This window comes from Drosophila sechellia, chromosome 3R, assembly GCF_004382195.2.
Source record: "Drosophila sechellia strain sech25 chromosome 3R, ASM438219v1, whole genome shotgun sequence".
Taxonomy (NCBI): domain Eukaryota; kingdom Metazoa; phylum Arthropoda; class Insecta; order Diptera; family Drosophilidae; genus Drosophila; species Drosophila sechellia.
In genome coordinates this window covers 16,688,882-16,714,208 of record NC_045952.1, presented here as the reverse complement: position 1 = coordinate 16,714,208, position 25,327 = coordinate 16,688,882, and the positions used below count along the sequence as shown (strand labels likewise).

The 25,327-nt window shown below is 42.0% G+C and overlaps 4 protein-coding genes across 24 annotated transcripts; 1 reads left to right on the top strand and 3 right to left on the bottom strand.

Moving 5' to 3' along the window:
- Nucleotides 1-71: 71 nt before the first annotated feature.
- On the bottom strand, nt 72-15,997 carry LOC6606768 (chloride channel protein 2). 15 transcript variants are annotated; one of them, XM_032723559.1, is made up of 17 exons: nt 15,777-15,986; nt 13,132-13,904; nt 5,353-5,460; nt 4,964-5,129; nt 4,747-4,875; nt 3,957-4,090; nt 3,669-3,825; nt 3,404-3,614; nt 3,242-3,343; nt 2,949-3,183; nt 1,800-2,897; nt 1,662-1,706; nt 1,537-1,572; nt 1,094-1,363; nt 950-979; nt 638-871; nt 72-580 (listed from the first exon to the last, which is right to left on the bottom strand). In XM_032723559.1, exons 2-17 carry the CDS (start codon nt 13,306-13,308, stop codon nt 275-277), a joined length of 3,438 nt encoding a protein of 1,145 aa, XP_032579450.1. In that variant the 5' UTR covers nt 13,309-13,904; nt 15,777-15,986; the 3' UTR covers nt 72-274. The 15 variants fall into 15 exon arrangements, 14 of the variants coding, with proteins under 14 accessions (XP_032579450.1, XP_032579449.1, XP_032579448.1 ...); XM_032723558.1 differs by having other exon boundaries at nt 15,809-15,986; XM_032723557.1 differs by lacking the exons at nt 13,132-13,904; nt 15,777-15,986 and adding an exon at nt 8,663-9,173 and having other exon boundaries at nt 1,094-1,134; nt 1,195-1,363.
- Nucleotides 15,998-18,001: 2,004 nt separating this feature from the next.
- LOC6606766 (heterogeneous nuclear ribonucleoprotein H3) lies at nt 18,002-21,961 on the bottom strand. 4 transcript variants are annotated; one of them, XM_032720683.1, is made up of 7 exons: nt 21,830-21,955; nt 21,201-21,578; nt 20,697-20,828; nt 19,889-20,033; nt 19,311-19,456; nt 18,541-19,244; nt 18,002-18,479 (listed from the first exon to the last, which is right to left on the bottom strand). In XM_032720683.1, the coding sequence occupies exons 2-7, from the start codon at nt 21,568-21,570 to the stop codon at nt 18,213-18,215; spliced, it is 1,764 nt and encodes a 587-aa protein (XP_032576574.1). In that variant the 5' UTR covers nt 21,571-21,578; nt 21,830-21,955; the 3' UTR covers nt 18,002-18,212. The 4 variants fall into 4 exon arrangements, 3 of the variants coding, with proteins under 3 accessions (XP_032576574.1, XP_032576575.1, XP_032576576.1); XM_032720684.1 differs by lacking the exon at nt 21,830-21,955 and adding an exon at nt 21,636-21,763; XM_032720685.1 differs by lacking the exon at nt 19,889-20,033 and having other exon boundaries at nt 21,830-21,953.
- Nucleotides 21,962-22,193: 232 nt separating this feature from the next.
- Nucleotides 22,194-22,937, top strand: LOC6606765 (cytochrome c oxidase subunit 5A, mitochondrial). Its single transcript, XM_002031526.2, has 2 exons — nt 22,194-22,282; nt 22,349-22,937. The coding sequence occupies exon 2, from the start codon at nt 22,350-22,352 to the stop codon at nt 22,797-22,799; it is 450 nt and encodes a 149-aa protein (XP_002031562.1). The 5' UTR covers nt 22,194-22,282; nt 22,349; the 3' UTR covers nt 22,800-22,937.
- Nucleotides 22,938-23,014: 77 nt separating this feature from the next.
- Nucleotides 23,015-25,137, bottom strand: LOC6606764 (kynurenine--oxoglutarate transaminase 3). 4 transcript variants are annotated; one of them, XM_032720687.1, is made up of 3 exons: nt 25,059-25,137; nt 23,909-24,448; nt 23,043-23,855 (listed from the first exon to the last, which is right to left on the bottom strand). In XM_032720687.1, the coding sequence occupies exons 2-3, from the start codon at nt 24,446-24,448 to the stop codon at nt 23,043-23,045; spliced, it is 1,353 nt and encodes a 450-aa protein (XP_032576578.1). In that variant the 5' UTR covers nt 25,059-25,137. The 4 variants fall into 4 exon arrangements, with proteins under 4 accessions (XP_002031561.1, XP_032576578.1, XP_032576579.1 ...); XM_032720688.1 differs by lacking the exon at nt 25,059-25,137 and adding an exon at nt 24,819-24,915; XM_032720686.1 differs by lacking the exon at nt 25,059-25,137 and adding an exon at nt 24,536-24,683.
- Between the last annotated feature and the right edge of the window lie 190 nt (nt 25,138-25,327).

The following is a 25,327-nucleotide window of genomic DNA, read 5'->3' as shown; positions in this document are numbered from 1 at the left end:
AATAGAATTAATGTGGGACTTGTATACCACATTCTTACTCCGCAGAATATAAATAAATATCAAACACAGCCTTCGTTGGTGACTTAATTTCTTTTCAACTTAAATGTAAATCACGATATCTTTGACATTATGAACTAACGAGATATAAATACATAATAACATTGATGACTAACTCGTGTAAGACGTAACTTAAGATAGATGTGTTTAGCTGATCTTTACAAACATATTACGTATACGTATCGTATTAACTATTATGAAGGCCGATCATCTTGTTTCAAGCATGACTGCCGTTTTCTGTGTTACTTTTGTCCGCCGATGGACTTTGCTTAGATTCCTGTGGGGACATGGTGAGCGATACTGTGCCCTTATCCGTGTGCTTTATGTGCTCCATTTCAATGTCCGAACAGTTCTCGGAATTGGATAGTGCCGAGTCCATGGAGGTGACGGTCATGTCAACGGCCTTATCACTAGAGTTCGTCGACAGCAGGGGTTTCTCCACCGCCGGTTTCTCATCCGCATCCTCATCCCGTGTGGGGGGCACGAAACTATTGCTATTAATGTCCTCGATGGCTTTTCGCAACTGTTTAAGTAACAGGTGTTATTGGTATAATCATCGAGGATATCAAACAAGTCTTACTTCTTTGAGTCCCACGACGCCCACAAGTCTTCCGATTTTGGTGACATAGGCGTGGTTAATGCCCACCATGGAAAACAGGGAGTGAACCTTGAGTATGGAGGTGCGTTCCACCAGCTGAAATGGCGAGGGATCAATGTGGACATTGGCCTTCTGCAGATCGATGGGCTTCAACATTTCCTCGAGCTCCCATTGCTTCTGATCCTCCGGTGACATGTCAATAACACGTTCCCTGGGCTGTAAATCAATCAAATCGCTAGATATTATATCTTAATTGAAATAAGGGGATATGTAATTAAAATATTCTAAACGTACCAATCGCACCGACTTCGGCTTTTGAATGCTCTTATTTGGGATTTACAAGATAGGAGTGAAATGGGTTTGTTAACTTTGAGAGTTAATGATTCACAGTGCATTGTAAGTTTGTTGACTATAGATATTAATCTTAATTTTACCTACCTCAGCCAGCGATTCTGGATTTGTTGTTTCATCCACATCCTCTATAGAGTAACCCAATTCAATTTCTGGTTTAATTTTACATTTCGTTCGAGTGGGCGTACCATTTACTCCAACTTCGTTGGCAAACCGTATTTTCGTGCACCTTTTTGCCGTCTGAGGAGATCTATTTACATCTGCCACTTTATTTGCTTTGAATTTAATGCTCGGTGATTGCTTTGAACTATCTCCACTATTTGATAATGCTATATCCGTGAACTCCTTCTCGGCAGGCTTTTTAAACATTAATCTTGAGATTACAATATGTGTAGATATACATTTTAAACTGGCAATACTCTAGTTCAATCTTCTACTGAAATACTCAAGTATCTCTTCTCTTCTAAGGCATTTCATACTATTACTACATTTATTTTATAGTTTACTCTGTTAGTTCTTTTAAGGCTTACCGTTTTATTTAATTCCGTTGAAATAGGGTTTACTTGCTTGCAGATATTAAAGTATGTTAAAAAACAAATCTTCCAAGAAAATGAATGAAATGATATGATATAAATGTTGTTAGTGAGTAACTTACCATCATAATTTGATCGGTTACAAAATCCCAATTACTTTGTGCAGGCTTGAAAATAGAGATTCCATCTCCCGGTTTACTCAACAACTTAGATAACCCAACACCCAATCTTAACGTGGTAAATGGAAAATGTGCACCTACCAGCTGAACCTTCTTGGAAACACCGGGAGTGCTTGGAGTTCGCGGCACCTCCACCTCGTGGTTGCTTGCGGCCGGGGAGAGAGAACCAGTTTCCGGATCCGGCTGGACGTCCTGGAGCGTGGTGGACTTCTTAAATATGGCCTCGAAGGCTGAGCGAATGCGGAACTCGGAATTGCCGGTGATCGTGGTGTAGGGCGTGATGCTGGGACTGTGCCCCATGGGCTGCGCGTAGGTCTTCAGGTTGAAGGAGTTGGTCTTCTTCAAAATGGACTTCCTGGGCGCCAGCGAACCGTGCATTGTCTCCGCCCTTTTCTTGGGCGGCAGCATTTCGTCGTTGGCAATCTGCCGTAAGCTGAGAATATCCGGAGCTGGAAGGACCTCGAAGCGCGATGGTCGCCGCATCTTAAGCTCCACCTCCTGTTTTTTCTTCTCCTCCTCGAGTGCTCGTTCCTGCGCCTCCTTCTGCCACTTTTGGGCCACCTCCATTCTCTTCTCGCGTCCGATGTGCTTCTCGATCATTTTGATCAGCTCGTACCGCTGCACAGAACCTAGCAGGATCATGTTATCCGGGCTGTCCACCAGTGGCAAGGATCTCAGCGTCTTGTTCAGCTTGAGGACTTCTTTGAGCTTCTGATACGAGATGCCGTGCCATATGTACTTCACATCCCGCACCATAAAGTCCTCGACGAATATGCTGTACATCCCGGAACTGGAGGGCAGCAGATCGGGCAGGTAGGGCAGCTTCTTAATCAATATAATACTGTCGTATATCGACGGTTGGAGCAGCGCCGCCACGGCATTGGCCACCAGCACGGCAATCATAACGGGCACCACGTGCGTAATCTGACCGGTCATCTCGAAAATGATCACGGCCACAGACACCGTGTGCGTCACGGATCCAGAGAAGGCGGCCGCTCCGACAACGGCATAGCCTCCGGGCATGATGGGCGACAGCCGACCGCCATACCGGACGCCGTGGGGAAATGTCACCGCCATGAACTCGCCCACTAGACGACCAAAGCCAGCACCGATCTTGAAAACCGGAATGAACATGCCCGACGGAACTGGTATCGTGGATGCGATAATGGAGACCACGAACTGCAAAAAGAAGATCAGCATCTGCAAAGGAATTGACCTGCAATCCCATACCGTAAAGAGGGTGTAGATGACAAGGTTGCCAAAAACACTGGTGTAACTGGTCATCCAGTGGGTCACTACAGCCGCCTGCTCCACGGTAAGATCATCTCGTGACCACGTGAAATTGCTAAAGAGCTGTGTCACCTGCTCGTGGGTACTTAGTTCGCCGGCCAGGAACTGTCCCGTGCCCAGGGGAAACGAGATGCTGGACACCAGCAGAGCCAGGAATCCAGGATACAAAAAGCGACTGAAAGGTAGATATGTGAATTAAAGTATTGATACATTTTAAGAGCTTGGAAACTTACTTTTTCTGCAGGAACTTGTTCATCCGCTTGTTGGATCTCATGAAGAGGACATATCGCCGATGGACCCACACATATGATGCGCCACCCAAGCCGCATACCAGTCTGAAAAGGAAACATTAGTTATAGCAACTATATAACTGAACAGATCGATCACACACGTACCCAATCAAGGCGAAGACGAACAGCTCCTGAGGATCGAAGGGGAACTCGGTGGTGAAGTTCGTGAGGAACAGAGCGCGGACAGTGTCCGCGTTTTGGAACCAAACGGCCAGGAGCCGGAAGACAGTGGCGCCGCACACAGCCGCAAAGAATCCGCGCCAGTAGTTGCGCACAGCGAAGTACGTGGTGGTGACCTCTATGCTGAAGAGCACACCTGCGGGGGGAGTGGGGTCAGAGGTCACGAAACTCGAGAAAGGTGAGTACTTACCACCCACTGGAGCGGCAAAACAGGCGCCCACACCGACGGCACAGGCTGCCGCCAACATTTCAGAGTTTCGCGACTCATTCTCATATATGCCTTGGAATGATGTGACAAGTTTACTTAATAATTGTGCTACAATACTTGCTATATGTACGAAAGGACCCTGGGTAAGTGCGGAGATACGAAAGCGGAAACGGAAACGAAAACGAAATTCGTATACATATAGATTTTCCAAATTGCACTTGCTTCGCCGCAGCGCTGTGCATGCAGTGTGAGATCAATTCTTATACTTACTTCCTTTCCTAATGGCATACCGCTGCCCAGAGTTGCCGTTAAACCAATTACCTTGGCCACTAGTGTCTTAAATGTGAGATACTCTTTCAATTGAACGCCGCGCAGTATGGTCTTCATTTCGGGAATACCAGAACCTAGACACAGTTTGGTTATGTAGATTTGCATTGATCATACTCGCAGTGGTTGTTAGTTAGTTCTTAGATAATACGCAACAGTTAGATCTATAGTTAAGTGGTTAGTTTCTGAGGTGTGCTGATAGCAGAATTGCTGGGAGTGTTTCTTTTTTTAGTGGTGGTTCGAGTATATAACATGTAGACACAATGGGTTCTCAGATTGGAGGTGCCAAGAGTGTTTGGAAGTGGGCAGCTGCCAGAGTGCAGTGGTACTATGAGTACTTATTGGTGTAATAAAAAAAAGGTTAGATCGGAGAATGCCTACGAAGTTCATTGAGAGATACGTTTTGAAGTAGAAGTAGCGCCTATTTCATCCTGTACACAGAAGAATCAAAGATTCATTCGTTTCCTGGCCCTAATCATCATCAACCATAGAAGTAAAGTAAGTAAGCACAAAATTCATACAATTTCTACAATTTTGGAAAACCGACGGCAGCTTTAATGGAAGAGTGCGGCAATTTAGCGCGATTATTAAATGATTCACTCAAGCAGGCTACTTCTACAACATACTCAATAAATACCCAACTACTACACATTAGTTATACTAAGGAAGAGACTGTTATTAGATGAGAAAATATGATATGATGTGTGAGATGTATGATATGGCGGACGCTTACCTATACTCTGCGGTGCGATGAGATGGACAAAGCCGGCTGAGAACAATATCAAACAGACCGGCAGTGAGACCCATGCGATGTACTGAACAAAAGGCTGTGACGTCAGATCGCGATACAGCCAAATTCGCGCTGGGGCAAATAGATATACAAATGGGGAAAAAGAACAATAGATACTAAAGACGAGCTGCAAAATCGATTATCGAATAGCCGCACTTACCGTTTGTACATATCGATATGCCCTTGTCCATGATGAACGAGAGCAGGGCCATAATGATGCCCAGTAGGGCCAGGAAGACCCAATCCTCGCCCAGTCGGGCCACCGTGTGCCTCCAGATCCATGATGATACCCGCTTCGCCCGGGTCGAGTGTTTGCCCAGCAGTTCCTGTAAATATTTCCCAGCACTGCTGCTTTATAAACTGATACGTTCGGGCGGATATCAACGGATAATACGGTCTAGACTCTACTACTTAGCCAAATGGCTGTGCTCATACCTTGAATATTTAGTTTTCTCATTTAGTTGGCATTTTAGTAAATCACAAGAGCATTTATAACATTTTATTTCACGGGTAAATTATTAGTTTCTTTAGCGTTCTTTTTAAGTTTACCTTATTCCTTTGCTTATCTTCCTGCTTTCGTCGCTTTTCGAGTATTTTGAGCTTTCTGGCTTCATCCTTGGCAAATTCTCCTAGATCTTTGGTATAGCGACCATACATCTGCGGAAAGAAATGGCTAGTTATTCGGGTCCTGAGCTTTTATAAATATTGTAAAGTTCATAATGTATGTTTTTCTAATTATAACTATGTATATTTTCAAAACCAAACAAAGAAGCTTTCTGTGCTACCTGTGTTGAAAACAAACAATTACAATCGCCTTGAGCATTCTAGACAAATGGCTAGCGAAAAAGAACTGATGACAGAATAGGAAGTGCACATACAATTGCACTCAGAGAAAAAAGGATCTTAAAAAATATAGTTAAATACAAGAATTAATAATTATTTGTATCCTCTTTTGCGATTAACACAAAATTTGTTTATTTATATCAATTTTATCAGAACGGAAGTGTAATTTTAAAGTAAATAGGTATTTTTCGATATAGCTTTAATTTAAGAATTTCAAAAACTCTGACAGCTGCAACTTTTTGTCTAAAAAGTCTGGCACATAATTTTACATACGTCATTATTTGGTTCATGAAAATATCCGAGAAAGTGAAAATCAAGATTATTTTCGGCATAAGTGAAATGGTATGAATTCCGCCGCCGATTCTGATTTATTTGCGAATTGAAGGGCAAGACTCAGGGTGATTTTCTTTGGGTGTATGCTATGAGGGTCAATGCAAGAGGTTCGTCGATGCAGACGTTGAAAACAAAATAAATAACTAAATAAATGTGCGGATTTAATGCCCCATCAAGATTCTCTTTTAGCAATTTTTGCAGACAACTAGGTCCAAATAAAATCTTAAATCTTAAACTTAAATTTAGATTTTCATGATTTTCACATCGCCAATTAAGTTCACTTGGTTACTTTCGCTTATTTTCCACTTCACTTTTGGAACCGTGTCATGGATTATTTTCGATATGAAGGAAGGGTTATTTTTTCCAGTGCTGAAAAGGGTTGACGATGACCCTTGGTCCAACGCGGATGAAATGGGCAGGTGGCTCGTGGGCCACTCACATAATAGAACGCCTCGATCTCGATCTCGATCTGGTTCTTATCATCGCCGGGCGGATCGATCTCGATGCTCTGCTTGCGTTGCTGCTCCTTCTGTTTGGCAATGACATCATCCCAGCGCTGGCGGACAGGCGTGGAGGCGGAGGATGCGGCTGTGGACTTATGCGAGCGCTCCTCCTTGCGCTGGTAGTCCTCGCGATTGATCAGCAGCTCCGGCTCGAAGGCGTATTCGCGAATGTACTCATCCTGGTGCGAGTGGCTGTTGTTAAACATGAAGCAAGCGATGCACACGAACGCGGTCCCGTACTCAAAATCACGATCAGAATCGGAATAGGAATCGTAATCAAATTTTAATCAAAATTCACAGTCAGCACTGCAGTCGCACGGATCTGGGTGGCGGCCTTTGACATGCCCGCGGCTGTTGGCCAAATATTTGTGTCGCATCTTGTTTGCCAATTATTTTTAGGTTTTCGGTTATCTCGCGGATGCAGTGCAAGTTTTCGACTCGATTCGATTCGAATTGAATTGAGTCCCACTGCCAGACGTAATTAGAGGTGGACGCCACTGCCCTTGAGTCCCCGTCTCGGAAACACGGGTATTCTAAAATGCATTGCCATTTATTTTTAACATTTCTACACTGGGTCGTGGTCGGCTTACGGCTTTGCCGTATTCGCATAAATTTGATTTATCGCTGCGATTCGATCGGGAAATGCACACAAATCACCTTAGTATTTGCCCATATATTTTGCAAATTATTGGCACTTTTTAATGATTTCCATTATCTATTGATTTTTCATTTTTGATTTACCGACCGAGCCACCGAGAGCGTTCTTGTTTTGGCCCAAACTTTTTTGAAACTAAACTGACTTGTCGAGCTTTCGGCGCTCTTTGTGTGGAAAATTATTGAAATTTCTTTTGGCTAGACGCTGCGCCAGGGTAGCACGCTGTGCCGATATTAAAAAATGGCCACAAATAAATTGAAAAACTGACCGAGCGATGTGTAAACAAAATATGAATCTTAGCATTGTTTTCCAAATCCGCTCGTTTGGCAATCAAAGCCAAATTCTTTGGTATTTCGAAATGGTTCATAAACTTAATTGCACGATATGGGATTATCAATTTAAGATGTGCTCTTGAAATGAAATACACGTGTGTGATTTAAGTGCTCGGGAGTTTTCAATCCGAGTAATGGGTATACGAAAGTATTCAAATCTCACCTACGACTTCCCGATACGGTCACTCTTTTTCGCCACCCTACTACCTTTAGCAATGGAATCTTTGTTGCTTTCTTCTTCTTTTTTTTTAAATATAATAAACACTTTTCGTTATAATCGGATTAAAAATAGCTAATGTTTTTGCCTGTTTTGTCATTCGTACACTGTCTTTGCATTGCTTTTACAAAGGCCCAGTTGCGAATAGAAGTGGGGAAAATCGCCAGTGGCAACTGGCAGGAAAAGCGGCGAGCGAAAGCTTGGAAAACCATTCAGAAATCTAAAAAGTTTTTGTTTTGATCGATGGTTTCACGGCAGATGTACGAAACGGGCGTGACGAAAAATGCTTAAATAAATAAAGCAGACTTTTCAACATTGTTAAATTTGCAATAATAAACAATGCGAACGAATCGATGATTGGATATCTTATATGGTGGCAGTGATTTTTCCATTTATAATCTATTGATTGTTTTACAATATCTTAAGAGCTTGTATAGTGTCATAGATGTAATTCAAATATTTTACTATTGCCTTTACGTGAGCAATGGAAAAAATTTGGACGCTCTTTGCGTCATCATAAAAAAGGGTAATAATAATAAGAAAGTTGAATAATCAGACAAATTGGCAGTATAATCACGGCTATTCGCAGAAGTACATATATTTATATCTTTATGCATACACCTGCGGCAAATAAATGCGAAAAAAAATGGGTTTTCAAGATTAAGTAAGACATGGAATATAATATTTATCCATAATTTGAACATTCGATGCTAAAAAAAGACATTAAACAATAAGCAAAAATTATGAAAAGTTCATATCATTGGAATGAAAAGGTATTTGTTCTCAGAACTTATGCATACCAAATTAAACTTAAAATTGCTATTTTGTTGACCGTATGTGTATGAACTTGGCTAACACACAGCGAATGCAAGTGGGACAGATTTACAGATAAGAACTTTATGTCGTGCGTTATCAAACAAAAAATCGGATTTCCCAAACAGTAGCTATTGTATTACAGATCGCCAGTTGTGCTTACAAGAGTATCGATGTATCCGATGGGATCATCATCGTCCGATGAGTCCGAATCCCGAGCATTTTCGGCTGGCGGCGGGCACGGATAGAAGGCGTGCGACTTGATCTTCGGATGCCGCTGCACGTGACGCAGTTCCTCCTCCATGGACATGGCACTGTTCCGCCGCTTGCGCAACTGGCAAATGAACTTCTCGAAGTCCGCCCACTCCGAGTCCACCAGCTCGACGTTCTCCTCGCCAAACTCTTCATCGTGAATGATTCGCTCGACTTTCTGATTACTCCGATCGCGATTGCGATCGCGTTGCCGATCGCCGAAATAAACCATACTGTGCTGTTGTCAGTTCGAATGGGTTTTTAATGGATTTATAGCAGTTGAACGCAATCGATGGCGCACTACTCGTATCAAAGATAGGATCGATACGGTTTCGTCACATCCATGGCACAGATATTTTTGCTCATTTCCCGTATTTGAAATCCGTTTGCGAATTCAATTCCCGCCTGCATGTGAGTCGAGCAGTGTCTAAAGTCAAACTGAATAGTGTCATGAAGATAGACCGCTCCGATCCCGCTTAAATTCAAGATTCCATTAAATTTAGTACACAGACACCGACGCACTCGTCTGCTCTTTCAGCAGTCTCAAGTTTGCGGATACTTGTACATATAGTTCCCACATTTGTATGTAGTATATCCATCCACTGACGCTCGAGCGGTCAAAGTTTGCGTGTAAACATCAATAGAATTTCATAAATTTAATAATCTGTGGTCTGCTCCAACGGCAAAAAAGTGAAAATGCCAAGCGCTTGGATGACACGAAGTGCGGTGCACAGTGGGCATGATTTTATTTTCTAGCTCAATCCTAGGTTCCATCGAGGATTGTCATTGAAAATGGGTTTTAAAAATGTAGATAATCCATTGCTATGGCCAGTTATGCAATGAGGAGTAATATTCTTCATTATTTTTTCTAGAAAATGATGACTGATGCTCATTAGTCACTTCAGCTTGCTGATATTGGCATGGCTCGTTCCACTGTGACGGATCACTTAAGCGGCATAAATTGCGATTACTTGCTTTAATAGTCTCAATGTGTAGACTAGGCATTGGGTCACATGTCTTCAAGAATCCGTTGGATTTATCACATTTAAGTATTAAAGTGTACCGACTCTTCTGGCCCGTATTGTCTTAGTCAATCTACAACTTCTACCCCTAATTTGCGATAATGATAATGGCAACCCTAAATAGGTATAGATTGTTGGTCTGCGCGTAAATCGAGTACTCAGACCATAATCTTGAACTTTAATGGCTTTCGGGAAATTGCTATAGGAATAAGAATTTAAGAGAGGCCAATTAAGAGAGAATGCTTTAGTCGAGTTACTATCAGATACCCGTCACTCAGCTGGTGAAGTGAAAGATATCAACATTTTCTGTAATATCGATAGAAAATGAAAAAAAATAATATAATTAAAAAAAGGGTCGTGGGAACATAGGTCATGGGTATGTTTCTAGAATCTGTATGCTTAATCTCAAACTTCCAGCCTTTATAGTTCCTGAGATCTCGACGCTGATACGGATGGACAGACGGGTAGGGCTATTGATCCTGATCAAGAATATATATACTTTTCAACGAATCTAGTATACCCGTTTACTCAACGAGTAACGGGTATAAAGAGACTGAAAGCTTATTTTTTGTCGCGAGCTGTTAGATATCAGCGCACTGCTTGACCCATTAAGCAGTGCGGTCTTAAGTGTCTGTTAATTTATAAATAGTTCTCATAGTTGTATTTGTATGATTGTATCTTAATATCTTGTATAATTATGCCTATATTTACATAATTCATCTCAACATATCAATCAATATAGAAATCACATAGTCAAATTTGTTTTACTTGAACATTTTGAATTGACATAATGGGTCTTTAAAGATATTTACCATGAATTTAACCATTCCGAATCAAGGAAGTCAAGAAAACCATTTGTCACAACGCATATAATTAACTTTGGTATAATAATTATTTCTAAGTTTGTGTTTCGTGGCGCAAAAAAAAGGTTACAGAGATATTTGTCTGGATGAAATGATAATTTACGTACTTTTTTGTGAAACGCCATTTTCGAACTCATATGAAAGAAATTAGCAAGCTTGCGATAAAACAAAGTGATCTTGGCTAAAACCGTGTGGCGACTGGAGAGCCAGCATGTCAGATGGTGCTAGAAACACCTTTCGAGCCGCAAAATCCGCGATAAGGGTCCAAATAGCAACAACACCTGAGGCGCGGCTAGAAATTATTCAGGATTGGGGGACAGAGGCAGCCGAACCAAATTAAAAATTGAACAAAATCTTTGAGTAAATATCGTGCTTAGCATCTGGGGGCATATGACCGTAAATTTCTTATATCTATGGCAAAAAGATAAACATCCAGAGGGCCAGAGTGCAAATACCTGGCTATAAAGAAATACAAATTTAGCTTAGTAACTTTATGGCCATAGCAAGAAAGTATATTTCTATGGCCTATTAAAACATCATCTATAAAGCTAGCGCCAAATCAATAGACACTTTTTTTTAGGAAATTCCGAAACGGTCAACTAATATTAAGTGATTATTGATAACGATTCGATTTTGATGGATGGTTTAATATAACGCCGATAAGAGCCCGTCCAATCCAAGTGGATAATACGTTTTCTGGGGCAATCGTCTATTTAATAGGTTGGATGGCAGTCCATTGCCATTAAAAAAAAGTTACCACTTAGACTAGTAGGTGTAGTAATCACTGATCACTAATTGCACGTTTCTAAATTACAGCTGACAAGAGAAACGATCCCATAGTTAAACGTTTTCCACGGTTTCAATATATAATGGAGTACATTCTCTACATTATTTTTGCACAAGGTGTTAATTGCCGTGTCTGAAAAAATTTTTTATGAATTTGGTTTGCGTTGGATATATCTGGAGTATAGAAAAACGAAATCAATACACAATCTGGTTGAGAATAGATTTGAGAAGCTATTGTTTGGCTCGTGGGAGTTTTGGAACTTTCCAACAAAATGCTTGCAAATAATCCTCCAGCTTAATATCATTATCATCTTATTGCTATGTTGAGCAACATGTGTCACCGCACATGACAAAAATTAATCAAGAAAAAAAAGACCGAAGCAAATAAAGTTAAAACAAGCAAATAGTCACATGTTAATCACATGAGCGGAAAAAGTAAAACAAGAAACATGTGTGTAAAGGCGTATCGAACTTAATTATACCCTCGCGAAAAATCTCTTGGCGTATATGAAACACGTTCTATATATATATAGCAACATACTTATATTTATTACTATTTATAAACAGTCATTAGATTATATTAATCCAGAACGAGCAATCCCCTTAAACAACAACGTATAATACAAGGTTGGAATTGCCAAATCTAAGCGCCATATCGACGTGTTTATGCAAATAAAAATACAGTAGACGGCAATTTATTATCAACTCGGGATTTCCAGCCAACCAATTACGATAAAAAAAAAATTAATGACAAACAAACTGGGTCGTCGTAGGCGTTCCAATGCAAACACAATTGTGGGCCTTAAATAGATAAATGTATTTTCCAATTAGCACGGGTATTTACGGCTTTCTTATTAATCGAATCGTTTCATTTTTGTACAACATTTGTTTGGCATTTACCCCACTTAATAGATTAGCATTCGGCGCTACTTTTGGGAATTGCTGCGTTAATATAATAAACTTTATGCTCATGAATCCGATTGACATTGTAAAACAATCAATCAATTCTCGATCAATAAAATGTTTGTGATAACAGGTAAATTTTCACGCCACCCCCCATAAAACTTTATGGACTCAATTTATGGCTTCCGAAGCTAGAGGAATGAATCAGAGTAAATTTGAATAGGCAAGGGAGTAAATAATTTAAATTTAGTTTTCCTTTTACAATTTGAATGCATTTCTTTGTGCTAAGACTTAGCATTGAAAGTGCCTTTGATCACTTAGTAAGAAAACAATATATAAAACTTAATGTGTCTAACCGCAAGCAACATGTCAATAGAGATGTGAATTTAATACCGCGATACTATATAAAATGACGCATGTCTATGCAGTGATATTAAGTGAATGTGCCATCCATCTCAGCTAAAATTAGCTATTAAAAAAAATCTCAGGTAATGACATTTGAATCTCTCCACGACGGTTATATAAGGCTTCGATTACAAAGTTGTTAATCAAATATATGGAGAGCCTTAAAATATGATGTTATTCATATTAATGAATAGTTGCTGTTGAACTTATCGAAATCGAAACCATTAATGTTCAATATACAATATATTTTCTACAATTTAAATATTTTATCTGCCTTTGAATACGCTGACTTCTATTTCAATTTAAGTAATTGGTTTTTCAGTTTCAAAAACAAGAGCATCAAAACAATGCAGTGGGTTTGAGGCTGATTGAATATGATTAGAATGTGGTACTTTACTCACCAGTGTGTGGGTGTAGCCAAGGCCACCCTCCTCCTCGTCGCCGTCGGACAGCGTGCTCCTGTCATGGTGGTGGCCCAGCGAGGAGGCGTTGGAATAGGTGCGCAGTGGCAGCAGACGGGCAGCGGTCTGCGGCGAAGGAGCGATGAGCAGCTGGCCGCCATTCCTGGTCGCCTTCATCTTGGGACGGTAGTGGTGTGCGACTCGGAAGTGAAATATCTCGACGATGACAGATGACAATGCAAGTGGCGCAGTGAAGGAATTGCATTCGTCAGACTTATGAAAGCAAATTCCTTGGGCTCATTTGTGCATTAAATTCAATTAGCTGCAGCACCACGTCGTGGTCACAAGACCGACTTCCCTTCAATGGCCAGTGGCCAGTGGCGTGGAGTTGATCGGCCGATGTGGCTGCGGCCAAAGATTACTTATGAATATGCTGCTGGCGATGCACTGCGATTGTGACTTCAGATGGGAAAATGCTGCTGCTGCTGTTGTTGCTGCTGCTGTTACTGATACTGAATCCGAATCCGATTCGGAATCGTTGCTATCTGTGAGATCACTTTTTACTTTTGTCTACTCCGATGGCCGAATCCGACTGGCGATAAGACAGTGCTCATGCGTACATTTCAAGTGGCACACTTAAGTGTGTGAAGGCTTAATTAACACCGGCAAAACGCAAAGCAATGGCCCAGACGAAAGGCAAATCGGGAACATGTATTACTCTTTAATTATCTCTTATCAAAGTGGGTGTCACCAAGGCGGAACGGGACAGCGATCTGCAACGAATAAATAGATATACATATTTGTACATATGTATGTATAAAACTTAAGCAAACTCAACTAATGAATCGCGAGTATATTGTATAGGCTAATGAATTTAGCAGGAGAGGGAAGCTTGTTTGCCGACAACCCAAACACAAGCATCTCAACTGATAAGTGGCGCGAAATGGGCAAAATAATAACAGGTGTATACCAGGGTAGTGAGCAGGTGAACAACAATAGCGGTAATTCAAAGCGACACGACATAGCACTGATTGAACATACTTATGATAGATAATAATAGTAGAGCTTATATTCCAAATAGTTTAAAGCAGGCTATTTACAACACTTAATCGAAGCGATAGAGGAATTAAATGTATACCAATGCTACAATTTAGTGGTTTAAATTTGAATGTTTTGATTCGCCCAGTTGGTGACGAGTGTGTACTATAGACCCCACTATATAGCCTTATCACCGGGGCAGCCTGACATCAAATACTAGAGCAATGTGCAGGCAGGAGTCGCCATTCTACCGTAAAGTGGATTATGGCGGAATAATTTATGATGGTCTTATTTTCTTTAAATGCCAAGCTCCCGTGAGCAAACTTTTAAAATTCCAAGATTTATTACATTATTTTAATCTTTTGTCACTATTATTGCGCCTATTTTGGCAAATTTATGGTCTTGCTAATTCCTTGAGTGCCTCGAATGATAGTCCTAATGCAATCTGAATTGCAACCTTAAAGCCTCCAAATCAAGACGAATGCGGATTTATCAGGCTAAGGCACAGATTTTTGCTCTCACTTATTGAACGAAAAACATTTAAATAACTTCACATATGTATTTGGATTTTTATTGGTCTGCTAAAAACCAGATGATATTCATGACGAATTTAAATGGGTTCGAAATTATTTAATAGCTTCGTGACGTTTAGACTGGACTTATGCGTTAGTCAACCAATTAGAGCAATTAATATGGTTTGAAATTCCAGTGGAACACTTTCGAAATTTTTTTTTTATTGAATTCGTAAATAGTTTAAAAAACGCTCCACATAGCTGAAACACTTTTGTAGTGGCAAATCTGAGTCAGGCCATTACGGCACGGACTTGGCAAAAGCACTCGAAAAAATGTATAAACATGAGTGCACACACATATTTGCTCGAACAGATAAGGATAAACCTTATAGACTGGATGGGGAAGATAAATCTCGTTGAAAGCGGTATAGGACAGCGACCCAGATTGCCAGCTCAAGTTTTTGGAATACTGTTGTAATGGGATTTTAAGCCAGACCCTTAAAATTAATCCCAGCAGAATTGCCACTTAGAAGTACAAACACTTAAGATACACGTAAATGCAGGGATCACTTGTTGCTGTGGGCGGCTAAATATATTTTAGGGCAAAATATTCCTCCAAGAGGCACAAAGCTTGCCAAAAATATACTAAATAAATTATTTTCGCAAACAAAACAAAGGCCAGGCAATTCGGCAAACAACAGCATTTGTTGTAGACCATTTTTACTATATAATTATACTTTTTTGTCCACCTTATATCACCGAAAAATTCCGCGCTTGGGGGAACTACAAGCGAATGTATCTGACAGTTTCGGCTGTAAATATTTGCATGCATATATATCTTTGCTGTAGTAACACGGCCTTATGTACGTACTCGTTATAAAATCAATTAAAAGCGGCGCAAAGATGCAAAACAGAAACGTCACGAATGCGAACGAGAATAATGAGAACACAGACACCGCCATTCCCGCTCCGCCCGCTCCACCTGCTCCACCCGCTCCACCTGCTCACACCTGTGGCGCGTGTTTCGGCCGCCTTTAGCAGCGCTTCTTATTGTTGTTACAGTGGGCCATTCGATGTGGAGGTGGCTTCACATACCAAGTGGAAGACCTGCGATTGATTGCACTCACTTCGCATGGATGTTTGCCCGCTGGCGTCCAACGTCGTCTACTCGGAACCGAATCGCGTATCACAGCGCGGCAATTAGCATGGTTCGTCGGTCGGACCTGATCGAATCGAATCGGATGGGAATAATATATGGTATTGGAGAATTATTGGAGAGCAGCTACCGATGTCAACGCGACCGCTTCGCGCTCTGGCATTGACTGGCGTCGTCGTCGTCGACGCAGTCGTAGCTGTAGCTGCTCATTTTCGCTGAATAGGTGGTGTTGGATTGGAGCCACTGCTTATCACCAGCGGTCGCGGTCGGTCTCGGCCAAGATTAATGACGTCCATATAAGTTACAGAGTACATTCATATTCGCCAGCTAGCGTCGATCAGCTGACTGATTGGATAGAGCATATATAGCTAGCTAATCCGAGCCCTAACGATTTCCCCACTTTGGGTGCAAGATTTGCCTTCCGTTGGTCAGGCCATTTCATAAAAAGAGAGTGGAAATGTGGGAGCTAGTTGCGATTTCGATTCGAAACGCTTATCTTAAACTAGCTCTTTATGGGCTGAAATAAAAATCTGAACGAGTGAGTCTCCGGATTTGACATTCGTCGCGTTTATGAATGGGATTTGTTGAGTGTTATTCTAAATCTTAACATTTCTTGAACTTAGCACACCCCCATTAGGTAGCGATTAAGCTTAGTTAAAACTCTTTTTCAAACCTATTTTATAATGTTTTTTTGCACACAATAATATAGGTCACATGGTCTGATTAGATATTTAAATTTATTAAATTTATTGATAAATTCAATGATTCGTCTGGCATTTTCCCAACCAATCTAGTTGAAAGACTTGAGAGAAACCGCGATTCAGGGCAGTTTTTTGTGAATATAAAAACTAGTCTGACTTGTTTATTCTTTTTCCGTGTAATCCGAAAATGCTACTTGTATTAGACCGGCATCTCTACGCTTGTTGCGTAAAATTGAATCAGCGAACATGGCTGATTCATTAGCACCTGCTAAGTAGACAGACTGCGGGCGGGTGAAAATTATGGCAGAAATGTATGAAAATGATCGCCAGCATTTCAAGCAGAAAGTTATGAATAGAAGCGATAAAATACAACAAAGTCTGTCAATATTGTTTGCGAACGCTTTCAGATGATTAATTTTTAAAGGCCCTCTGTAGCAATTATTTAATCTGGCAAAAAAGGGACCCATTTTTGCTTGCAAAATTACCCAATTATAGCCAAATTGTTTTATTTGTTTGTCGAATTGACAGAGTTTTTGCTGGCGACACGCGCATCAAGGCCTATCAAATAGATACAAGTGATTAGCATGATATCATTCCTGTGTCTCGAATAAGAAAAGCCGTAATTAAGTAAACACTTATCGCAAAAAGAAAAGCTGTGCCACAGCGCCTGTCAAAAAAAAGTAACTGAAGTAACTTTGAAGCTGCCGTCCGCCGTAAAAACCTTTTCGAGTATAAGTATATTTAAATACGTTTTCCTTCATTTTACGAGATCTCATAACTCGCCGCTTGGCAAATACAACGGGTCTACGTTATACCTTATCTATTTTCAGCATTCGGTTTATTGGTATAATTATGAGGAATGATCATTGGATCAAAATAGACATACAAATTTATTGACAGGTCTGCTATCTCTGCATCGCAACTATGATACTGAGCTGTCAACTGGGCCTTTAGGAAAGTGAAAAGTAAAACTTTTGTCTTTGGTTCGCAAATTCCTTACCAATTCCTTGCCAAAAAATCCGAAAAACCAACGCATTAAAGGGTTAGGAAGTATTTATTTTTAAAGGAAACCACTCTTCCCGGTTTACCAGCCAGATGTGTTCATTACTTACTTTTATTCCCACTTTTTTTCATCAATGTGGGCAACAACTGGCCAGAAATGCAAATAGGCTTTGTGCAATTCATGGCATACCCTATTATTTTGTATAATTAGTTTCTGTGTACTTAAACGTGAATATCAAAAGTTTTTAGACAGCTGTGCACTTACAGAAGAACACATATGATATCATCTGTATCCACAATTCTCAATTATAATCATTTCCGGGCAGAGAAGTTCCATCTCTAAGTATTACTCTTAAAAAACACAAACGGCATTTCATTTTCATGATAAAACAAAAGTTTATTTTAGAAAAACCTAAATTAATAATTGAAACTTAAATATTACAATTGAAATTTCTACAGAATAAAGTACTTAAATAAAAGTGTGCTCTTTATTCTTGATTATGCATTGGTGGTTTCTATGTCTAACCAATTGTCTCTGTCTGAAATCTGTTCGAAAGTTAAGTGGTTTGGTTGTAAGGGTTCCTTAGCGGTTTAGCAGTATCAGCTTGATCATAATATTACGAAATACTTGCGTCTACATTAATTTCAATGTAATCAAACTATGGAAGAGCTTCAGATGCGCCGCGAAAAGTTTCCGCCGCCATTGTTTCCCATTCCGCCGCCACCGTTACCACCGCCGTGTTCCCCACCATTGAGTCCACCACGCGTCTTTCCGTCGTAGAACAGTTCAATGTATCGCGAACCCATCTGCTCTCTGTGACGCTTCATGGCCACCTGGGAATCCTCGTAGGTGTCGAAGTAGGCATCCGCAGTGCCACTGTGCAGACCCTTCTTGTTGTAGTTTATGCGCACGTTTGCTGGTCGGATTGGTTCGAAGAACTAAAGAAAGAAATTATTGTTGAATATTCCTCCTTAACCAGTTGATTATTGTTAAACCCACCTTAAAAACGTCGTTTTCAAATGAAGTGTAGGGAAGTCCTCGCATGTGGATTGTATAATACTCGACGTCGTTGCCCCGACCGCCGCCAATGGGACCGAAATTGCCACCACCTCCCATTGAATTGCCGCCGCCGAAGTTTGAGCCATTGTTGAATCCGCCGCCACCGCCGTTGTTGCCTCCTCCGAAGTTCGAGCCGACATTGTTGTTTCCGCCAAAGTTACCGAAGCCAGAGTTTCCGAAGTTTCCGTTGTTATTGTTGCGACCGCCGCCGATCGGGCCAAAGTTGCCGACACCACTCGAGGATACGAAGTTGCCGCCGTTATTGAAACCTCCTCCACCATTGCCGCCGAAATTGGAGCCGCCATTGTTGCCGAAATTATTACCGCCTCCTGGAGAATTGAAGTTGTTGCCACTGTTGAAACCACCGCCGCCATTGTTGTTGCCGCCGAAGTTTCCACCTCCATTGTTGCCGAAGTTTCCAAAGTTCCCGCTGTTACCACTGTCGTTTCCAAAGTTGCCGGAATTTCCACCGTTGTTGCCGCCACCAAAGTTGCCGAAATTGCTGGGTCCAGAATTATTTCCGAAATTTCCATTATTTCCACCTTGGTTGTTTCCAAAGTTGCCCGAGTTCATGAGGCTTGGCAGATTGTTGAAGCCTAGCATGTTGTTGGCACCAACGCCAAAGTTGCCGTTGTTGCCCCAATCTTAGTTTAACAACGAAATGGCAATCAGTGAAGTTTTATAAATTTAACAATTAGATATAATCTTACCGTTGCGTCCTCCGCCGAAATCATTGCCACCACGGTTGGCACCACGATCGCGTATGTCATAAGGGCCAGGGCGTCCACCGATACCGCCGCCGGCGCCTGTGGCCCTCTTCATTTCAGCAATTGAGCTGCGGAATATCTCAATATACCTATATGAATAAAAGTGGAAAATATATGCATTTTAAAAGTGGTACTTGAAATTGCTAGGGTCGGTGGCTTTTTTTCATGATCAACTATTAAATATCACGTAACAAAATGAAATCAAAAAAAATTCATTGAAATGATCAAATAAAATAAATAAAAATGCTGTTCACAGTTTAATTAATTTGTTAGATTAAGCACATGATGGCGCTTAAACATATATATGTATTTAGAGCCCCACCAGACCCGTAGCTATGGGAAAATTGTTGCTAAATGATTTCTCAGTTACTGAAATATAAATTATTTGTGATAAAAGTAATTAAATATTTTGTGAATAATTGTATAGTCCTTGTGTGTTTCAACAAGTTTGCAATCGATTACCACTTAATGTTTTAATTTCGCTGTTTTGTTGTAGAAGATATGATGAATTAGAAACCCACCTGTGCCCAATTTTTTCCCGATTTCGGCCCAAGGCTTGCTCAGTGTCGTCCTGGCTTTCGAACTGAACAAAAGCTTCCCCAGTTGCACGACCCCTTCTGTCCATAACAAAAAGTATGCCCTCCCGATCCGTTTTGATTTCCAACCCTGCCCATGACGATAACCAACAAAGATTTATACAAATATATAGATTTCATATATATATACATTATGCAAGATTAAGCTTAGATAGAAAAACAGAAATACAGAGGTTGATAAATGTTATTGTTTAGTTCCAACACCGCAGAACTTTTGCAGGCTTTCACGGTATTAGCAACGTTTGCTTAAATAATCAATGCCTTTTAGTCAAAATATGATTAGCAGGCAAGATGCGACTGTTGCAATCGAGATTCCCGGACCACAATGTATTACAAAACTCAGATCCTGTAACTCGTAGACATGTGTAGCTCAGTTGAAGGTTGTGAGTAATGATCGACCATATAACCAAGTAAACTGGGTTATGTGACCAACGAAGGAATGATTTATCGGACATGCGGACGTGACCGCGTCAACTCTCAGCTGTTGACTTTGGAAGGAGCCGCGTGGACCGCCGAACCCATTACACAAATGCAAGGGCCTGCAATTCTTTGCCCGACAATATGTATGTACGTTGAAGCGCATGTGTAATTGATATATGAAAGGTGTAGATGAAAGGGGACCGTAGGCCATATCTCAACGATGTGAACAAATATTACATGCGGTCAACCACTGTCTGCTCCTGGTACCTGGTACCTATTAGTATGGAAAGAGGATTAGGGTCAGGAAACTCACCAGAGAAGAACTCCTCGATTTGCTGCTCGGTGACGGCATACGGCAGACCACGAAGCTTCACAACGAAGGCCGTGCCGTGTCCGCTGATCTTCCGCATGGCTTCCTTGGCCTCCTTGGGCGTGGCGGTAAAAACTAAAGAAATTAAAACAAATCACATCAGTTAAAGCGAAAAAACTATTTGCCAACAAATATATATACACGTTAAACAAACAAATTATCTGCACCATTTTGTTTTTGTTATTAAGATAAGAATTAACATGAATATGTATTAAAAATGGTGTTGTGAAATTTACTTTCCTAAATTTTAGTTTACCTCGATAGAAGCAATGATAATAGTAACAATACAGTGACATATTTGTAAAGCATCCTTAATATTAGGTAAATTCCACAATGTTGTTATAAGGATAAACATATAAACAAAGTGAGAAGTAACTAAGTTAGGCCTACAACTGCCAACACATCTATGGTACAGTCATCTCCCATTTGAATGGCAAATAAACAAACCCTCAATGTAGCGGTGTCCCATGCTGGCCTTGTTCAGCTTGCGGGCCTCTTCGACGTCCTCCTGGCTGGCCACCTCCACGTACGCCTCGCCGGTGTTCTTGCCGTCGACGCGACTGGTGACCAGGTGAATGCCCGCTGAGCCATTAGTCACATTCACGTTTTCCAGAAAGTCGAGGATCTCCTTGTGCGTTGCGGACCAGGGCAGGCCGCGCAACCGAACGAACTTGGGGCTCTCGCCGACGTTCTCGATCTTGACGCCGCCATCTTCGTCGTACTGGTCATCCTCATCCTGCTGCTGATTGCTGTCGTCGTTGAAGTTATCGCCATTTCCCTGCTGGCCGTAGTTAAATTGCACGTCTGCGTTGGACATTTTTCACTCTGCAAATGGTGTTACAACGATTAGTCACTGTTTAACTAGTTTTTATTGTTTTTTACTGGCTGAAAATGCGTTTTCTTTCAGCCGGTGATTCTCCTCTCAACTGCGACGCTTGTTTGGTGCGATTCTTTTTCGCACCGCGAACGCCATTTTGATTTCTAGTCACCCCTAATCGCTCTTGGCATTTTGCAGGTCTCGTATACAATATATACGCTTCTAATGGCTACACTTCGTGGCGGAACCGCGAACTAACCGTATTTTGCACTGCTGCAACTTCCAATATTGTTTTTTTCTAAACTTTATCTATTAATTTGACTAATTTTTCAGAGAGATTGATCAAATAGCACGCGTCAAGTTGAAGATGCAGTATGACCGCAGTTAAATCAAGAAAATATACCGCCTGGCAGTGAAAATCTCATATAACAAGACGTTAAGGTAGCTCCGATATGGACCATTGGAAAAGAAACAATGTTTAATTTTGATTGCTTTATTTTCTTCATGTTTTGGACAAGATCGAGAAATAAAATATAAAGAAAACAACTGTGACCTTACCTGAATTTAAAATATACTGTAGCACAAACTATTTAAATATCTCACTGTTCAGTGACAGCGGCACTTAAAAACGTGCCCATCCCTGAAAAGCCAGTGTTGCCAACCATCACACAGATCTGTCATACCCGTGTGAAAAGTAGCAAGAACAAGAAAAGTGAGTCGAGCTGTTACTTAACCAAATTTTTGCAATTAACAAGCATTTTACTGTTTTTAACGGCAGCATGTTGAGCATCACGGCCCGTAACCTGGCAAGCGCCCTCCGCAGCAGCCTCGTCGGCACGTCGTCGCGCGTGGCCGCCGTGCGCTGTCTGCACGGAACCGAGGAATCGGCGGAGGAGTTCGACAAGCGCTACGAGAAGTACTTCAGCCGTGAGGGCATTGACGGCTGGGAGATCCGCAAGGGTATGAACGATCTGCTGGGCATGGATCTGGTGCCCAGCCCCAAGATCATTGAGGCCGGTCTGCGCGCCAGCCGTCGCGTCAACGACATTGCACTGGCCATCAGGTGGCTGGAGGGATGCAAGGACAAGTGCGGCGACCAGAAGGCCACCCTCTATCCCTATTTGCTGGAGAAGATCACTCCCACACTGCAGGAGCTGGGCATCCCAACCATCGAGGAGCTGGGCTACGACAAGCCCGAGTTGGCCCTGAAGTCCGTGTACGATGCCTAAGCGGAGAACACTAGTTTAAACACACAGAACACAATATACACGTTACAGCGACACTAGCTACCTATCTAATTCATGGTGCGGATGAACATGTTGTTGGATTGCTAATAAATGGAGATTGCAGTAAGGCTACCACACCAGCACAAGGTTGTTTTCCCTGTTGGTTACGTAACACCCAGGTTAGGGAACTGCATTCGGGCAGAGATAAACAAAGCGGCTGATAGCAATTCGTTTATTGTCCGGCGACTATTTCCATTTGGACAGCAGTTCGGCCGCCTTATCCAGGTTCTCTTGCTTCTTGATGAAGCAGTAGCGCACAAAGTCCTCTCCCAGATGTTTGTTGGGTTCGCTGTAGAAGGCACTTGGCGGTATGCCCTGCAAGCCCATGTTCTTGGTCATCCACTTGGTAAACTTGTAATCCCGATGCTTGTCCGGCTCAGAGCTCAGATCGATTTTGTCCGCCAGTGGTGACCAGTCTGCCAGCATAAAGTAGCCACCCTCAGGAATGGTGGGACGCATACCGGATTCGGACAGGAACTTGGCCATGAAGTCACGCTTCTGCTTGAGCTCGCGCGGCAGGCTAAGAAAGTAGCTCTCCGGCTGACCCAAACGGGCCAGTTCTACCTCGAAACTGCGTGCGACGCCCTCCTGGAGCGGCGTTGGGCAGGTGTACACAGAGTTCTGGTGCACCATCTGCAGGTTTCGAATCAGTTCAGCGGGTCCGTAGGCCCAGCCTATCTTCCAACCAGTCACTGAGAAGGTCTTGCCCGCTGACCCCAGAGTAATGGTGCGATCCCACATGCCCGGCAGCGTGCAGATTCGGATGTGCTCGGCTCCGTCGAACACCAACCACTCGTATACCTCGTCCGAGACGCACAGCACATTCCACTTGCGGCAGAGCTCGGCTATCCTCTCTAGCTCTTTCCGGTTGAAGACCTTTCCAATAGGGTTGTGGGGTGTGTTTAGGATAATCATCTTTGTTTTAGAGTTGAACAGACTCTCGAACTCGGCGTCATCCAGCACCCAGTCAGCAGAGCTGATTGGTCCTTCTGCCTTGCGCTAAAAATTATACACATTAAAACAGGAACTTATTATTCTATTGAGGTTCTTACCAATTTTAGGGGAATAAAGCGGGGCACTCCACCGGCCATCTTGACCATAGGCTCGTAGCAATCAAAGAACGGTTCAATAATGATCACCTCGTCGCCCACGTCCACATGGCCCATGATGGTGGAGTAGAGAGCTTCGTAGGCACCTGAGGTAATCAGGATGTCGCTGAGGGGATTTAGCTCCTTGCCGACGAGACCGCTATACAGCTTGGATAGCGCATTGACCAGGCGAACATGACCGTAACCGCGAGTGTACTGATGCAGAAGAGGATTCTCCTCCTTGGCAATGTCGGCCAACGAGTGGGTCACGTATTCGGGAGCGGCATCATCGGGAAATCCCTGTCCCAAATTCAGGGGCTTATATTGCATGGCCAGGGCAATGTACTCGTTCCAGACGCTGGGCGTGCTACCCTGCAGTCGCTTGGGCAGATCGAATTTCTCCATTTTACTGGCAGTCTGCTGGTGACGAAGGGCTTGCAACTGGAACTGCTCGCGAAGGCTCCTCTTGGCTGCGGAGAGGGTTAACTGGCAGCTGCGTAGCATCTGTAAAAAGGTGACTTTAGTGACTGATCGCTCCCTTTCGCCTTATCACCGCGTGTCTAGATTGTTTATTGCGCGATAAGCACGCACTTTGCCTGTCGTCTCTGCGGGTCTGATGTCTGATCTCGAATGTAACAATAAACTATATCACTGGTTAACTTTTAAATGCAATTGTTGAGTTAAATGCTGGAGGCCTGCACTGCGCGGTGACGTTGCATAATGGCACTGAATTGTGATTAGACTAGCGGAATATCTACTATATGCGATACGATTTTGTTTTAAAGCGCTCACGCACACATGCAAGCTGAACTATGCAAATAAACAAGTGCGTGTAAAGTTTATGCCGCAACATATAAATGGATCTAAAATTCACCCAAAATTAGCTGCAGGAAACATAAATCATGATCATCTTTTTGTTCGAATTACAGATTTCACAATTTAAAACAGATTGATAACGACTCAAACGAGCTTTAATTCCACGATCATTTCTAGTTGGCAGTCTTGACCTTGAATACAAAATGACACTTAACCAGACACGCAAAATTAAAGGGTTCTTTAATTTGACAACAACTTTGAATACATCTTAGAATTCGGCATTTGAGCTGCAACTTACAAAATAAGCTGCTGATTGTTTATAAAATTGTAGGTGACCTAAAACACTGTTTGCACTGTTATCGATAGTCGAGGACCAGGGATGCCATTCAAATCACGCACGAAAAATCGTTCAAATCGACTACTGACTGACTTATATCGAAAATAAATCGAATTTAAATTATAATTTTAGCAATGCCGCGAATAAGTTTAATAATGATGTATTCAAATTATTTGGATATGGTTGCGCAAGACCAATGAAACCCACGCAAATAGATTTAAAACGCATTT